Here is a 17,144-nt window from a genome sequence, read left to right as displayed (position 1 = left end):
CTGCCGAACTTGGAATAAACCTGAAATGTTAAAGGTAAGGAGAGGAAATCGAGCAGAGCCCGGGAGAAACTCAAGATCATCCGAAGGCCCGCTCAACACCCCGGTCTGTCGAACTTGGAATAAATCTGAAATGTCAAAGGTAAGCCGCACAAATACAACGCGTTGGTTGAGTGCTCTTGATTTGTTACTTTCAATCTGTCCATCAGCTCAATTCTTATCAACAGATTCCAGGCTGAATCTGTAGCCTAATTCGTTTAACCTTGCCGACATGTTCCACAACAGCTGGTGTCCTTGGTGGCAAGCGAAGGTCCCCGGATGAAAGGTCTTTTGTCTTTGACTGCTTTTGTGGGAATCAATGTCCGCTAATGAGTTATTTTCGCCCGGACGTTCACCGGTTATTTATCATCACACGGGCCGTCCCGAGATTTTCTGTCCTGAATGGGAAAAGAACTATTGCTTGAAACTCGGCGATAGCATGTACCAGTGGTGTACAGGCATAGGTGTACCAACGGTGTACAGGCATAGGTGTACCAACGGTGTACAGGTATAGGTGTACCAACGGTGTACAGATATAGGTGTACCAACGGTGTACAGTGTTATTTGAACAACTGCCGTCAGCTTCTAAATTTAGCTTGCCACTGTTTACATATGCTGAGTTCAGGGCCTGCTGTCGGCCTCTACCTTAGAATGTTCCAGAATACGTTCAGTTCGGTGCCTGTTTGTTTACAACAAGTGTTCAAGAATTTTCTTATTCTAGAAAATTCCACAAGTCTATAAAGACCTATGAAAGCAGGTCAAAGGAGAAGAAAGGAGAATTATTGAGAGTTTTCGATGCTTTCGCTGTGTGTTACTTTAGTAGGCCTTTTGTGCTGAATTTTAGTGTCTTTATAGCCTCTGGCTTTGACATATCATATCTCCACCGAGCACTTGTTCAGTCTGAACTTGTATATTTAATTTGTGCTCTTGTGTACACAGTGCTTATTAGTACACGGACCCTGTCTGTGGAATTTTGTGTATATTTCGTCATACACTCAGTTATACTGTGGTTTTTCCCTCTTAAGAATATTGCCTCTGTGCAATTTTTAAGCATTGTGGAGTATATGCGTCCGTTTGGACTTGACATCGTTGTACATGTAAGTACTTTAGTATTTGTATAGATACTGTTATTGTTTCTCGTTAAACTTAAGTACTTTAGTATTTGTAAAAGTCTTGTTATCTGTTCTTGTTAAACCTAATAAATTGTTGTAAAATAAAATCTGCTGGTTTTGGTTACTTTTTTGTGCGGCTAAACTGTCGTGTATTTCGAACAAGCCATCTCTTTATAATACAGACAGTTTGGGTCGTAACAACAGGCATAGGTGTACCAACGGTGTACAGGTAAAGGTGTACCAACGGTGTACAGGCATAGGTGTACCAACAGTGTACAGGTATAGCTGTACCAACGGTGTACAAGCATAGGTGTACCCACGGTGTACAGCCATAGGTGTACCAACGGTGTACAGGCATAGGTGTACCAACGGTGTACAGGCATAGGTGTACCAATGGTGTACAGGTATAAGCATAGCTATCAGGTAGACCTATGCCTGCTTTCCATATAAATTGAAATGATCCATTTTCAGTGGTGCCAGGAGACCTTCATCACTCTTGGACACACACCGCATAAAAGACGGCAGTATAGAGGGTAAAATCAGAGCAGCAAAGACATTCTGTGTGTTCAAGCAAATACTTCAATAGAAGCGACACTCAATAGCACTGTGACTAAGCCCAAAGGTAAATAAAGACATATGCAGTGATGTTACCTATGTGACGTCTAATTGGCGCACCCATAGTTATATTGTATTAACAAAAAAGTACTCAATAACGGCCATCATTGTGCGGAAAAAATATGTTACAGTCCGACACTAGAGACCTCTACAAAGCTGAAGAGCACTCTCACGTACGTGTTCGTACAACGTGCCTGATTTCACTTTACTCAAGAAAACACATCTTACTTGCTACAACTGAACAATAAAAACTATTTTTAAAGCTCCCTCTGGCGGATATTCGGGTCAGACGGTGACAGGAGAACAAGCAGCCTATTTTATTAAGCTTTTAGGAGTCTTGGTCGAATCACCTGAGGAAGATGTCTTTTACAGCACTGGACAATCACGGTGTCAAACAGGGAACGTGTACATTCATGTACTCGCGCTGTTTGACAAGTCTTGGTGACAATAAGTGATTAACAGTAGAGTCTGTGCGCAGATCTGTCTTCCACGTTTGCAACACGTGGAAAGGTATATCAGTAACTTGCAAAAGGTCAGCCTATCATTCCTTGCAATGCTGACTGCTACCGCTATAGAACCATTCATCATTGCAGTAGTAAGCATTTTCAACATTATCCCGCATCAGACAAAATACTCGGCTTTTCACTGGACAACATCGGTCACGTGGGGTACAGATATATTCTTGAATCCTGCAGACGACTTCAAATGTGTCTGCTGAGTAGGTTATCTGCCTTTGTTGGGCTGTGAATACAATGGTCACATCGCTAAAGTGATTCACCTATACATCCTGGGGCTATTCTAGGTCCAAAGTTTGGGCACCCTTGGGCCGAGCGTAGCGAGGCGTTGCCTATTAGCCGGGGGTCTGGTGGCCGCAGGCCCCCAGCCGCTAGATTTTTTCGACGCCCAGAAATGCATTCTAGGCCATATTAAGCACTTTGATAGATGTTATGAAAAGCACTCTCAGGTATTTTAAACAGCTTAAAATATTAGTTAATACTATCCACACATTTATATTTTACATCTATATATATATGTTTTAATAATATAACGATATACGTCTCTGTTGTAGGCCTACGAACTGGGACTGACCCTGAGTTTTAGATGTGACATACATACATGTGACAAATAATGAAACAGTGCATTTTGTCGCAGACCCTCGGGTTTTAATTTATAACACGTACCATCACATATATGTCAGCAGGTTTGTTGTTGTAAATAAACAAGTGCATGCACAATGTACCTTGACTTTCACCCAAGCACTGCTTTGAGTTCATTTACTTGCTCATTATAGTAAACATTTTATTTCTTATGTATTGACTTGATAACTATCAGTATGTCAGACATGCACATAATAGATACATTCAGAACCATAATGTGCAAAAAGTCTCAAACAAATTGTGTATTAACTCACCAAGTTCATCTTTTCAAATGAAAATTAGCACATTATGATTCAGCAAGGCAGGATCCTACGATCTTTCACTGAAGCCCATTTCTCCGCTATTCTTTTCACGTATGATTCTGAAAGGCTGTCAGGGCCATTCAGGTTTATTCTCATGAAACGATCCAAGCTTGTTTGGTTGAGTGAGGCTCTCAGTGAGCTGCAAATGAGGTTCATGGCAGAAAAACCTCTTTCTACGTTTGCTGTGGAAGGCGGGATTAGTAGTGCCAATTCAAACAATTTCATACAGTGCTTTGTGGTAGTTAAGCTCCCAGAAGCACACATTTGCTGAAAAACTGAGGCAGATTCCACGGGATGACTGTCAATGTAGTCACTGGTGTCCATCTTTTTGATTTTCTTTTCTCGGACTATCTTAGCAACTTCTGTCCTGAAATCGTAGCAACAAGTTTCGTAAGCCTGATCAAATTCTTGTAGAAAATCTGACCTCTCTCCAACTGCTTCCTGCCTATTAATTAAAGGATAGGAAGTGTTTGTTTCACCCCCGTGAGTATCCAACTGTGTGTCACCATAAAACTCAATGAGAGCATCCAAGTGAGCAAGCCTGTCACTAACTTGAGGCTTGAGTGAAGGATTAAACACATCAAAATGTTTTAACACAGGGTTGTTGATTGATATGGCATCCTCCAATTCTTGTAGAAGACTGTGCAAAAATGGTCTTGCTACAGTTTGTTTGAATTGTTCCACAGTTTCTGTAACAGACTGATCGTGATCAAGAAAGCTGTCTTCTCGTCTGAGGCGTCTCCCCATCTCTGCTCTTGTCTTGTTCTTTTCCACAAATTTTCTTGCTTGTGAAAAGTATTTGCCTAGATCCAAATTTGCAGAAAGCTCTGAAATAGCTAATTTCAGTTTTTGAAATCTTGCCGGAATAGATGTGAAATCCAGGTTCTTTCTCTGAAGAAACTTAGAGAACTGATTTACGGCGATCAGCACGTCGGCGAGTAAAACTGCCATCAAGCACACTTCAATAAGCTGATCTCTACAGCCCTTTACTTCAGGTTCGCCTCGATTAGCGAACAGAGTGTCAAGAGAATCCAGCAAACAGTCCCAGCGTGACAATATCCTCACACATGCTTCTCCGTGACTCAGCCACCGTGTTGTGCAAGCCTTCAAAATCTTAACAGGCGTGAGGCCTTCAACAGCCTGTGCTTCTTCAAAAACGGCGAACTTGATAGTTGAGTGTTTGAAAAGTTTCCAAACTGTGAGCAATACTTTGTCCAGCTGCTGAAGTAATGGGAATTTCTTCATTATGTGTACGAATACTAAAGCCAGTTTGTGATTTCTGCAATTCTGGTATATTGCGTGAGGGGATATGTGCCTAATTCTTCTCTGAAGTCCGTTTTTTTCACCAGACATTGTGTTTGTTCCATCAAACCCAGTAAATCGAATTTCTTTCGGTTCAAGTCCTTTCTGTTTTAAAACGCCCATCACCTCAGTGAAAAGCGACCCAGCTGTTTTATCAGCCTTAATTTGAACAATTGATAAATATTCTTCACTAACCTTGTGTGTTATTCTGTCCACGTACCTGATGAAGATGGTGAGTTGTTCTCGATCTTTTTCATCTGTGCTTTCGTCTGCTAAGATGGTAAAGCCAGAGCAACAGGCCAGCTTATCGAGAAGATCTGTCTCTAAACAACAGTTTATCGCACACAGAAATTCCTCAACGCTTGTAGATGACAAGTATGTGGCGTTTTTAGCACTAGATTGGCAATGCCATCGTAAGTCTTCCTCTCCCAAATTTGCAATAAAATTCACAAATTCTTGAAAGTTCTGTTTTACTGCCCACTTTTTCTTAGCAATGAAGTATGTTGATTTTATCAATTTTTCGACTACTCTCTGATTTCGGGCTTGTCCTGTTTGTTTTTGTTTTGCCAAAGAACTCGTTATCTGCTGTGTTATATTTCCCTTGGAAACCATGGCTTGTATAGCTCTTTTCTGAGTAATGGCATTCTGGTGTTTACTGCCACGGCTGTGATTTTCTAAACCCCTTTTTGGATGGCCTTCTAGTTTAACTGCTTTATTTTTCCATGTCTCGTCACCTGTTACAGCATATTCCTCACATAATTTGCACTTCCAACCTTGTTGGTCATGACTGTAATAAAGCCAAGAAAACATTTTTTCCCACTGGGCCCGTGATTGACCGTCCCTGTTTGTTCGTCCGTCAAATCTTTTGCCCTCCGTTGTGCTATAGTCTAAAGGCTCGGTTTGTTCTGGTGTTGAAGGCCTATCGCTGTCGACATTTTCCTGTATATTTTCCAAGTTTTCTTGGGTGTGAAGTTTAGAAGTGCTTGGTGTTTCGCTGGTGCTTGCCGACGCCGGTTCGGGGCTAGGGGATATCAGCACGCCCGACTCCGGCACCTCTGGCTCTGCAGCACTTCCCTCACTATCGATGCCGTCACGTGTTTCATTTGCTTCTGAAATCCTTGCCTTTTTTCGACCACTACCGCCAAAAAAATCTGTTATTTTTTGTGGATTTTTCAGGTCCTCTGTGCTGTTTAATCGGCCGGATCTATACGTTGACGCTTTTTTGTTATGGCTAACTCTAGTCGTCTTTGGACGCGGCATTTTGGCATCAATCAACCGGTACGTCTCGCTATCACCTCGCCTGCCATTTCTTGCCTAGTGCACGATTTCGGGGTCACCGCGCACGTTCAGTTGCATTGGCTTTGTATGCGCGATGTCCTTCAACCTGTCTGAGGTCACTGTCTTGCACGTGTGACCTGATTATCCTAACATTTATTGGGAGAAGAGTTCCACTCTCCGCGCAGATTCAAACAGCATGTGACAATGCATATTCTGTATCCTCTTTGCAGAGATTTAAACAATACATCACGCTAGCTACCGATTGTGATTGTAATGGCCTATTTAAGGGTGTTTTGATGTCGTTTTGTTTCCTACTGTTTAGACCGATCCATACAAGCAGTGAAGTTCATTTTTCCGCGAATATTGTTTTTCTTTGTCACTCGTTTGGGCGCCCAAACTGGCGACGCCCAAACCCGTTATATCGGGTTCAAAATCGGCCTAGATCAGCTCTAGACATCGGTCTTCAGTTCTGCACTGAATTGATGGGTCTTTGCAGGATAAATTCGTGACATTGTTACTCAGTGATAGGATACTCAAAGATTTGGTGTTAATCTTCATTTCGGGCGAGACGTCAACAGATATTAGAGTATCCAATCACTGAATAACCATGCATCTATTAACATGCGCGTTTCGAGTTTGAATTCTTTTATCACTGAAGGTAAAAAAAGGATCCTGCTGTATTATGTGACCTACCAAAAATGTTAGACAACTATTTTGGATCACATTTACTATAACATGGGCGTCTGAAAATGGTTTCACAAAAAGCAGTTTAAAATTGATGAAGGTTGGAGAAAATTGAGGAGTTGAACATTTGTGAGGTTGAAAAGTTCCTCAAGGAAATTTTTGCTACTGGAACACAGTGAGACAAGTGATCGGTATGTTATAGTTAACAAAGGGTTGCCTAGCATTTTTCACAAGTCACATGATACAGCAGGATTATTTTTATCTTTAATTCCAGAAAAGTTCTAACTCATAACTCTCGTATTACAAAAATAAATTTACGGCACAGATATAGTTTCACTGCCACTTTACTGAGCATACATGTATATACACATCAAGACAAAAAACATTTATGTCCATTTTACAATAAAGTAATTGTTTATAAAGGTACAGATAAAAGCTTTACAGCTAAAACACTGTCTTTCTTATCTTTTGTTTTCTGTTCTTGTATTTATTGATTTTTTTTATTTTTTATGTTTTTTTTTTCTTGGTCAGGTATTATTTACTGTTAAAACATTGAAATGCTAAAAGTTGTAATGGTCAGTTTAAATTCTTCCAGTTTTTGAATGATTGGTTTCCAAGAAGAGGTCAGATGATGTCCTTAGCCAATCAGAACAGAGCATTTTAATAAAGATTCTCAGCATTGGCAGACCTGGGCTTCTTTATCTTGTCAATATTTTTGTGGATCAAGTCGTGAAGGCTTGCCTAAAATCAAAAAATACATCAAATTATACTGGATCAAAAATACATATCCATGTACATCCATACATGTAAAGAATTTTATAGTCTCTCCCGGAGTGAGATGGTCATTATGTGCACAGGACACTGAAATTCTTTAGTCAAAGATCCAACATGACGGCGAGTGCAAGATATCCATAATGGCTGTAGCTGAAGGAAACAAGGGAGTGGTAAAACTACATTTGTCAACCCTTGTAAATTTCACTAATATGTTGCTAACACATGGATGTCATTGTCTTAATACAAGCAAAATATTTACTACGACTGATTGATTGATTGATTGATTGATCAATTGGTATTTAATTCAGTGGTCAAGAACAGAGCGTCCAGAGGGGACCATCAACATTTAACAGCCAAACATCTTGACTTGAAGCCGCAACCGTCATAGCAAAGGGCTGGATTTGAACATGCAACCTCATTAGTCCAGAGCCTGATAAACACAGCCATCAGTGGCATATTTATGAAGGAAACACTGTACACCAAAGCCACTCCATAAAACCGTTCACAAAATTTGAATCAGCATGGGGAAATTTGTAGGTCCTATACCCACAGAGTATGACTTCAAGGTTTGTTAATATATTACATTGTTTAAATGTTAAAAAGTCTGTCAGCAACTTGCAGATTTTGGTGGGTTTCCCCTGGGCTCTGCCTGGTTTCCTTTCACCATAATACTGCCAGCTGTAGTATAAGGGAAATATTCTTGAGTACACCATAAAACTCCAATAAAATATAATGTAAATAAATGCTTAAATATTAAAACAATTTTCTTCACATTACATTCACAAATCTGTAATGGGAGCTGTGCTGTTCTTGTTCAAGTCAGGTACTGTATGCCTGGCATAAAAACTATTGCTTAGCTATTTGCAGCCATACCATTTATTTATTGATTTGATCGGTGCTTTACACCATACTCAAGAATATTTCACTTATACGGTGGCGACCCGCATTATGGTGGGCTGAAAGGGAGCAGAGCCCGGGAGAATCCCACGACCATCCGCAGGTTGCTGGAAGGGCTTCCACAGAGCTGGAGAGGAAGTCAGCATGAGCTGGACATGAACTCACAGCGACCGCATTGGTGAGGCACTAGTCCACTTACATAATGGTTCCGTAATTCACAGCAGATAAGGCGCAGGCTGATAAATTCTTTCTCATCCACTTCTCGGACGGACTGTCTGTAATCGTCCTACAAAGTAAAACCCGTGAAAATGTACAGATACAGCATTTCATACACGGGTTGTAGGCAATAGACTTATGAAGTAAATATCAGGAAATATAGAGATGTGGTATTTCTTACACGGGTTGTAGGCAATAGACTTATGAAGTAAATATCAGGAAATATAGAGATGTGGTATTTCTTACACGGGTTGTAGGCAATAGACTTATGAAGTAAATATCAGGAAATACAGAGATGTGGTATTTCTTGCACGGGTTGTAGGCAATAGACTTATGAAGTAAATATCAGGAAATATAGAGATGTGGTATTTCATACAGGGGTTGTAGGCAATAGACTTATGAAGTAAATATCAGGAAATATAGAGATGTGGTATTTCATACATCGGTTGTAGGCAATAGTCTTATATAGTAAATATCAGGAAATCTGGAGATGTGGTATTTCTTACATGGGTTGTAGGCAATAGTCTTATATAGTAAATATCAGGAAATATAGAGACGTGGTATTTCTTACACGGGTTGTAGGCAATAGTCTTATATAGTAAATATCAGGAAATATAGAGATGTGGTACTTCTTACACGGGTTGTAGGCAATAGTCTTATATAGTAAATATCAGGAAATCTGGAGATGTGGTATTTCTTACATGGATTGTTGGTAATAGTCTTATATAGTAAATATCAGGAAATCTAGAGATATGGCAATTCTTACATAGGTTGCCTGTAGTCAATGATCCTAAAAATGATAGAAATCACAAAATATTGAAATTTGGAAGAAATCTCTCCACTTCTAGAACAGGTTATCTGTAATCATCATGAAAAAAAAAGTGAATGTCACATGTAATTCATTTGAAACTGTAAAACTGGCTGGCTGACCACTGGCCTGCTGACCACAGGCCTGTTCACCACTGGCTACCACCTTTCTGCTTTTTTTCAAATGCTTATCATTTCACCTCCATAAATGTGCTATATACATGGACAGATTTTAAATGCCAATTTAGCTTCTTCAACCAATCAAAAATAACATCACCTAAACACTTGTATACATACTATGTGTGGATATTTGGCAACCTTGGACACTAGCTTGCCTCGTGTGATAAAATATCGTGAAATCTGATCTAGGTAGGACGCAGCCTCTGTTTCAATCTGTCGGGCTTCTGCCATCGTGTCCTCCTGAAAGTAGTCAAATGCAGAAAAGATTTTGGGCAAATTTTGTGTTGAAAGTCAGGGTAATACGAGGAGAAACACAGAGCTTGGAGAAAACCACTTACTGCCACTTTCTCCTGACATGATTGAAAGGGACTTGCTACATTTAACTTGTAAAATTCAAATTCTTGTAATAATAAAAAAAAAATACTATGAAGTGACAGCACTTGTTGTGAGAACAAGTAATAAGGAATAATAATAAAACAATGAGAGACCGAAAGACTTTTCTCTAAAAGGTTCACTTTTAATGCCTTCATATTTGACCTTTGACTCTTTCACTTCTAACACATAAAATTACATTAAAATTGGGAATCTTGAAAAAATTCATTGTGGGAATGAATAGAAAAAGCATTGTGGGAATGAATACAAAAATCCACTAATAAAGTATCCGAGAGGAAGCTTTAAGAGCATACCTTTTCTTTTCACGTGTGACATTGCACAACAGAGACATGGCAGTTCAAAGTAAGTCAAATTGTGCACATTGAGACAATCAAAAGTGCTGCTATGTTATCAGTTTAAACCAAACAGGCACCAGTTATTTCAATAAGGCAAACTCTGTTTTGCCTTTCAACCATACAGTGTATGTGCGTAGACTAAAAGTGACGCGACATCCTGTTTACCCGTTGCTCTGTTAAAAATGGCGCACCACATGGCCTAGTCAAACTAGTCGGCCTAGGAACGTTTTCGACATGTTTTAACCCACCTGAATTGAGACTCCAAAGTTGTTTCCATCTTCTATTTTAGGAATGAGAAAAGAAATCCACATTTTCACCTATTGTAAACGAAAACATTGTATTGTAAAACAAACTGAATGGAGTAGGTCAAAAACTCAGTTACACAAGGACAGTACAAGGGAGACAACTTTGTATTAGATAATATGGGTTGCTCTCTTCACAACCTTAAACACATAACTATGCATTTTTCCCCATTTTTCTCTTCTCATCTTTCAACAAGCTTTACACAGGCTACAGATTTCGAACTTATTTTATTTAAACAAATAATTCTTAACAGTTTGGCTTTAAACTTATAAAACAAAATATGGAATAACACAGGAGCAGCTGAATGCCGACATGTTCCCCAGACAGCTATTCCATTCTAATTTAACTCATCTGCTATCCCAGGTAGTGGTAAACGCAAACCAAATTAAACATGTTCAAGTTCCACAGAATTATAACCAGAGCCCCATTATTCTGCAAATTAGGGGTCATACGCCTGTCTCTTTTATACACTATGACTACAATGGTTACAATGCTATCAAATACTTTAACTGCCCTGAAAATTTGCCACGAGACAAATAGGAACATCACATCACATCAATTCAAATTGTTGCATTACCTGCAGAACATATCTTTTTTCCAATGTCACGGTAGAAGAATAAAAATAACACTTAAAAATTCTCTAATTTGTGGAAAATGTGGACTGTTTTATCAATTTGTCTTGTTGATGCCATATTTACATGTTCAAAAAGCTTTGGAAAAAGAGGAAAATCACAACACTATCAGGAATGGACAAAATAAAAAGGTAGACTTTCAGTTTGTTTTGTTATTTAAGTTTTAGATATTTTTAGTGTTAGTGAAATCAAAATAAAATTAAACACTAAAACATTACTTTCGGTGCTGAAACCTACATTTACCAATAGGGCATCATCCTACCTTCACAACAAACCACAAAACACCCAGAATTGGGTAAAATCAAAAACTTTTAGAGCAAACACAGTAATCTAGTGTGTAATGACATGCCTTACCGCATCCTGTTAATACCCTTATTTCGTAAAATCCTGTGACTCTAGAGAGATTTCCACGGAAACTCGAACAAGGGTTATAATGTCACAGTGAGGGACAGAGCACTACCGCTGACAGTGATAGAGCACTACCACTGACAGTGACAGAGCACTACCATTGACAGTGACAGAGCACTACCACTGATAGTGACAGAGCTGTACCACACACAGTGACAGAGCACTACCACTGACAGTGACAGAGCTGTACCACACACAGTGACAGAGCACTACCACTGACAGTGACAGAGCTGTGCCAGTGACAGTGACAGAGCACTACCACTGACAGTGACAGAGCCGTACCACTCACAGTTACAGAGCCGTACCACTCAGTGACAGAGCCGTACCACTCAGTGACAGAGCACTACCACTGACAGTGACACAGCTGTATCATTCACACTGACAGAGCTCTACCCCTGACAGTGACAGAGCACTACCACTGACAGTGACAGAGCTCTACCACTGACAGTGACAGAGCTCTATCACTCAGAGTGACAGAGCTCTACCACATACAGTGGCCGAGCTCTACCACAGTCCACACAGTACAAGTTACAGTGTAGCATGTAGCTTACCATATTAGCATGATCTACCAACTCCTGTATGTAAGGCTTGAGCAGGTTCACTAGGTCCTGGAGTTGTTGGTTTGTTGGTACGGGACCGTTCGGTAGAATCATCACCTTGGTACCTGACACAAACATAACCAGGGAACTGATGAACTCCATACTGCAAGGTTCGTACAGCATGCACGATGACATCTGATTACTGAACTTTCCAAAAACTTTCAAGTACCAATTTTGGCCCCTTTCAAGAACCCTCACTTACGATCCATGCTACCCTGGTATTATACATGTACGTAAGTTCTTGACCAACCTAGATTAGTTTCTCATAAAACTATGCACACATGTATTAATATACACAAGGACCTCTGCTTTCTGGATTCCAGATCAAGCTTTAAATATTTTCTTAGATTCTCATTTAATTTCAGACTTTTCAGAACCCCCCAAAATAAACTAAAAAATTCCATCCAGCCTTGAGTTTATTAACAACCAGTGATTAAAACAGGCTTCTCTTCAGTGGGAAAAGGGATTCTCCTCAAATAAAAATTGCTCTTAACAGCTGTTAAAATGACGTTCACTGGCAAGAATATACAATGGCTGTATATCTGAGTGGAGGAGTTCACCTGCCCTTCTTTGACAAAGAACGCCACGCTTTATAGATGGATTAAAATGGCAGCCAACTTTAAGGTAAGTTTGTGTATATTGCCCACCGTATGCCCTTACCAGCCAAGGGCCTCTGCTCAGCTTATGACACCTGTGACAATAGACACCCAATGGACAATATACAGAGATGACTTCCCTCAGAGATGACCGCCATTGCAAACCATCTATAGTGTGAGGGTTCAGCCTTGCGGTAATTTTGTACAGGTTAAACTATGACTTGACGAGATGCTGTCTTATTACACATCCAAACAATTAACCAACCTGAAATATCGTCTATAGAATTGCTGTCTGCTTTCCTCTTTTTACTAGGATGTGGCTTGAAAGAAAACAAACACATGTTCAGACCATTAATTAAATATAAATATAAATCATATAAAGTGGTTACTAGTGGTATTCTCCATAATAAAACTGATCTGGACTGACTGGCAAGATGTCAGATAATCACAATTTTATTTTCAGGAATATCAATCCATACTCATAATTCATTGGGGGTAAAGTCATTTTAAAGCCACGGTCAGATTTCAGGCCTACGCCGCCTACCTGTATGATACAAACAACAGATTACATTCAAGCTCTATCATGGGACTATATCACGTTTATAGAGTTTATTGCAGAGTTAGAAATCTGGTCCAACAGCGAAAACCCACATAGAAAATAGTCATAACAAAATTAGAGCACTACTGTCTGGCTCTTCACACATCTTTGATCAGAATTATAACCTCCGTTTTTACGGTATACACAAACGCTTTTCACACAAGAAAAGTGGATACACAGGCACCGGTTTCATGAACCTCACTTAGCTAAGTTTGCCCTTAACTACCATGACGATGTAAGTTGTAGAGATATAAAGTGCACTTAGCTAAGGACTACTTAACACTAAGTATACTTAGACCCCAGACTCATAACATGAGTTTGAAAATATTGACTAGTATACACTGTTACACAAATAGTTTTAACACAAGCGTGGTTGATGCACTTTACTTTTGTTTCCCTCTGCAATTCTCACCATGGCACTGTCTCCAGTGAAAAGTATGGGATCAGGGACTGGAATCTTCAGGTCTGAGCAAACATCTGACGTCCGCGACAGGCTTAGTTTTTTAGACTGGTGAACACAAAATTGTCAAAGGCAAGTTGAAAAATTTTAAGAGAATTAACTCCATGGCCAAGAATATTTACTTACTATTACACGACAGCAGTAAGTCAGGTGTATGGGTGGAGGAAACCAGACAGAGTCAGGGGAAAACAAGGCAGAGCCAGAAAACCACCAGCCTTTGTCAGTGAGTCAGGTGTATGGATGTAGGAAACCAGACAGAACCAGAAAACCACCAGCCTTTTTCAGTGAGTCAGGTGTATGGGTGGAGGAACCAGACAGAGCCAGGAGAAAACCACCAGCCTTTGTCAGGGAGTCAGGTGTATGGGTGAAGAAAACCAGGCAGAACCAGGAGAAAACCACCAGCCTTTGTCAGGGTGTCAGGTGTATGGGTGGAGGAAAGCAGCCTGGAAAAAGCACTTTCACAGTCAGTCAGGTGTATGAGTGGAGGAAACCAGTCAGATCCAGCAGAAAACCATGACCAAGGTTCGAAAATACCATTGACTTGTCGGTCACGTTCGGCAAAAAAATGGTCTTGTCCATCAAAATATTCCAGTTGAATATTTGGCGATGAAAATTTGGATGAAGGAAACCAGACTGAGCCAGTAGAGAACCATGAGTCTTAGTCAATCAGGTTATGGGTGGAGGAAACCAAACAGTCAGCAGAAAACAATGACTGTCAATCAGGTGTATGGGTGGAGCAAACCACACAGGGCCAGCAGAAAACCACAAGTCTTTGTCAATCAGGTTTATGGGTGGTGGAAACCAGACAGAGCCAGCAGAAAACCATGAGTCTTTGTCAATCAGGTTTATGGGTGGTGGAAACAAGACAAAGCCAGCAGAAAACCACGAGTCTTTGTCAATCAGGTTTATGGGTGGTGGAAAGCAGAAAGAGCCAGGAAAAACCCACCACCTTTCGTCAGTTTATGAGTGGAGGAAAGCACAGCCTAGGGGGAAAAAAAGCACTGAAACCAGACAAGAACCTGAAGAAAACTAACGGCCTTTGTCAGTCACTCAGGTTTATGTGTGAAGGAGAAGGCTCCCTGTTTATGTAGATAACATTTTACTTACCCTGAAAAGTTCATCCAACTCTATCATTTTGTTTGGGAATACATCGTTGACAAGCTTCTCTGCCTAAACCAGAAATACAGGGGCAAGTAAGACCGTGTAGACAGGCAAAATTGCAAGCTGTTCCAGAAATAAATATTTAATATTTCAGAGAGGTTCAGATGTCACTGCTGCCTTACATGAACACATTTTGCTTCTCTTTACTGTTTTTGTACTTGACTTCCGACAGATTCCCATCACTTTAATTTATAGGAATTTTTGTGAACAGGATTCCTGGATTTCTAAACAAAAATGAGCTCTCCTTTCATATCTTGTAACAAAGCTGGTAAGTGATAACTAACTGTTATGCTTACCTCCTTCTTGTATTTCTCCTTAAAATCAGTAACCAACTGCCCAATAAAAAAAAGAAGAAATGAAAGAATACAATTAGAAACATATATTTCTACATAGATGAGACTAGAGAGTTACTGCAGACAGAGACCCATGTATTTAACATGTCTTCCATCAATGTAACAACAGGTTCCTATGAAAAACAGTATTAGACAGAACTGACACTAGTTCCAATACACTAATATATAGTACACTTCTTGCGATGAAGTTCTGAACATGAATATTTGATACTGATTGCACAAATTTTTAACTAGTACACTGTTAACTGATTTATAAAGTTAGGAAACCTTTATTAAAAAAGCATGAAAGGGTTGTGAGATTTCACAATGTTTTTTTTTTTTTAAAACATTAAAGGAAAACCTTAGCACATTAAATTTTGCAAAAACAGGCCTCTCCTGTTATTGTGGAAGAATGTAAAAAAACAGTCCATTCTGTGATTTTAACAAAAAAACCTTACAACTGTGCAACATAACATTGTACAAAATAGTTCATCTCAATACAAGATTTCTGGAAGCAGAGAGAGGGAAGTATGCAAATACTGTATAGATGTTTTCTCCATAGTAATTTCATTGCTCAGGAGGCTGTTTCTCAAAGGGGTTGTAACATTACAATGACCTAATCACCATGACATCTCATATACTGACGGCATACAACGTCTTCGTATCTGACACTGAGGTAGCATTATGACTGCTTTGAGAAACATAGCACCATGTTTTGCTATCACTTCAAGCAGCCACACTCAAAACATGAATGGCTGTCTCTGATAATTAATATCATTCAACTATACATCTCGCAAGAGTTTGCCAACAGGAGACCGATCCTTAGGCTATTATACTGACCACAGGCGGTGTATATAAAAGTGGAAAATTCTTCAAAATTCTTCCGATTAACTCGAACCAACAATCAAATAAATAAATTAATAAATGAAAAGCAGATTCTTCAATGAACTGACGTCAATCTACCAGGTGACAGCACCCTATCCTTTACTATAGCCCACGTAAATATTAGATTCTTACAAGTGGCTTCAAATCACTTGTGTTAATTGAACTAATCCGAGAACTGTATTATTCAAAAAATATCTAACAGCTGACCAGCGTCCGAGACATTACCAAGCATACATAGGCATGACAACTACGACGTTACCTTAATATGCGGTTATAAAAATACAGACACCAATACCTATACCTTTTGCGTTGACTTCTGAGACATTTTTGTGTTAGGACAAATCCAAATGTACAAATTTTAGGCTGGATTTCTTCCTCTAGTGCAGTAACTTGCGCCAAAATTTGCAAAGCATGCTCGATTGTTCCTGTTGGCTGTTTGTACCTCCTGCAAGGGAGATTTATTGCTGTCATGGGAGGTAAGCCAACCGTTTACAAAAATTATTGCCCTTGGTTTAGGATTGATATATCTAAGTTTCAACCCTGACAAATATACTTGATTACACTATTGCAAATGTACGAAAAATATATGCAAGGTACATACATGTATATGTGAGAATGCCCTTTTGATAGGGTGACAATGTTTAGGCCTACCTGGTACGATACAAAGAATGAAATTATTCACGGTATATTCTTTTGTACCTGTACATGTATGCACGTATGGCGGTTCTTAGCATACGCAACTTATTACGGATAATTTGCTTACGTCTGTCCACAGCTGGTTAGACTATCATGGCAGGTCGTATTAGCTTTAAGGTAGATGAGCATGACTGGGTTGGGATGCGTGTGTGTGAGAGGGTGGGAGAGGGAAGGGGGGCTTGTTATAGTCATATATATGCAAAGTAGACCTAGGTTAGTTAATGCAATCGTTGTAAGGTGGACTCCTCGGGTGGATATAATTTGATAAACGGAGAATTGCCAGGAGAATACATGAGCGTGCGAAGAGAAATGTGTAGCAGCCAAATAATGTGATGGCATGAGTGACACATCTATGCATATGATTTGGTTACTTTTATTTTATTTCG

At 39.6% G+C, this 17,144-nt stretch overlaps 2 protein-coding genes across 2 annotated transcripts; both read right to left on the bottom strand.

Moving 5' to 3' along the window:
- Positions 1–3,213: 3,213 nt before the first annotated feature.
- On the bottom strand, positions 3,214–5,784 carry LOC135477759 (protein FAM200B-like). The gene has a single exon (XM_064757962.1). The coding sequence runs from the start codon at positions 5,782–5,784 to the stop codon at positions 3,214–3,216; it is 2,571 nt and encodes an 856-aa protein (XP_064614032.1).
- Positions 5,785–6,820: 1,036 nt separating this feature from the next.
- LOC135477605 (proteasome activator complex subunit 3-like) lies at positions 6,821–16,490 on the bottom strand. Its single transcript, XM_064757770.1, has 10 exons — positions 16,364–16,490; positions 15,142–15,177; positions 14,792–14,854; positions 13,637–13,732; positions 12,892–12,946; positions 11,983–12,095; positions 10,337–10,405; positions 9,478–9,600; positions 8,357–8,443; positions 6,821–7,227 (listed from the first exon to the last, which is right to left on the bottom strand). Exons 1-10 carry the CDS (start codon positions 16,385–16,387, stop codon positions 7,147–7,149), a joined length of 747 nt encoding a protein of 248 aa, XP_064613840.1. The 5' UTR covers positions 16,388–16,490; the 3' UTR covers positions 6,821–7,146.
- Positions 16,491–17,144: the final 654 nt, after the last annotated feature.

The sequence above is a fragment of the Liolophura sinensis genome, chromosome 11 (genome assembly GCF_032854445.1).
Source record: "Liolophura sinensis isolate JHLJ2023 chromosome 11, CUHK_Ljap_v2, whole genome shotgun sequence".
In the NCBI taxonomy this organism is placed as follows: domain Eukaryota; kingdom Metazoa; phylum Mollusca; class Polyplacophora; order Chitonida; family Chitonidae; genus Liolophura; species Liolophura sinensis.
The sequence above is the reverse complement of the archived record's forward strand: the minus strand, read 5'-3'. Positions and strand labels throughout refer to the sequence as shown.

Coding starts and splice junctions, on each gene's coding strand:
- LOC135477759 (XM_064757962.1), bottom strand. CDS start 5,784: ATGCCGCGTCCAAAGACGACTAGAGTTAGCCATAACAAAAAAGCGTCA.
- LOC135477605 (XM_064757770.1), bottom strand. CDS start 16,387: ATGTCTCAGAAGTCAACGCAAAAG. Junction 14,855..15,141: donor AGGAGAAATACAAGAAGGAG/GTAAGCATAACA, acceptor TTTCTGGTTTAG/GCAGAGAAGCTTGTCAACGA. Junction 8,444..9,477: donor TTGCCAAATATCCACACATA/GTATGTATACAA, acceptor TTTACTTTGTAG/GACGATTACAGACAGTCCGT.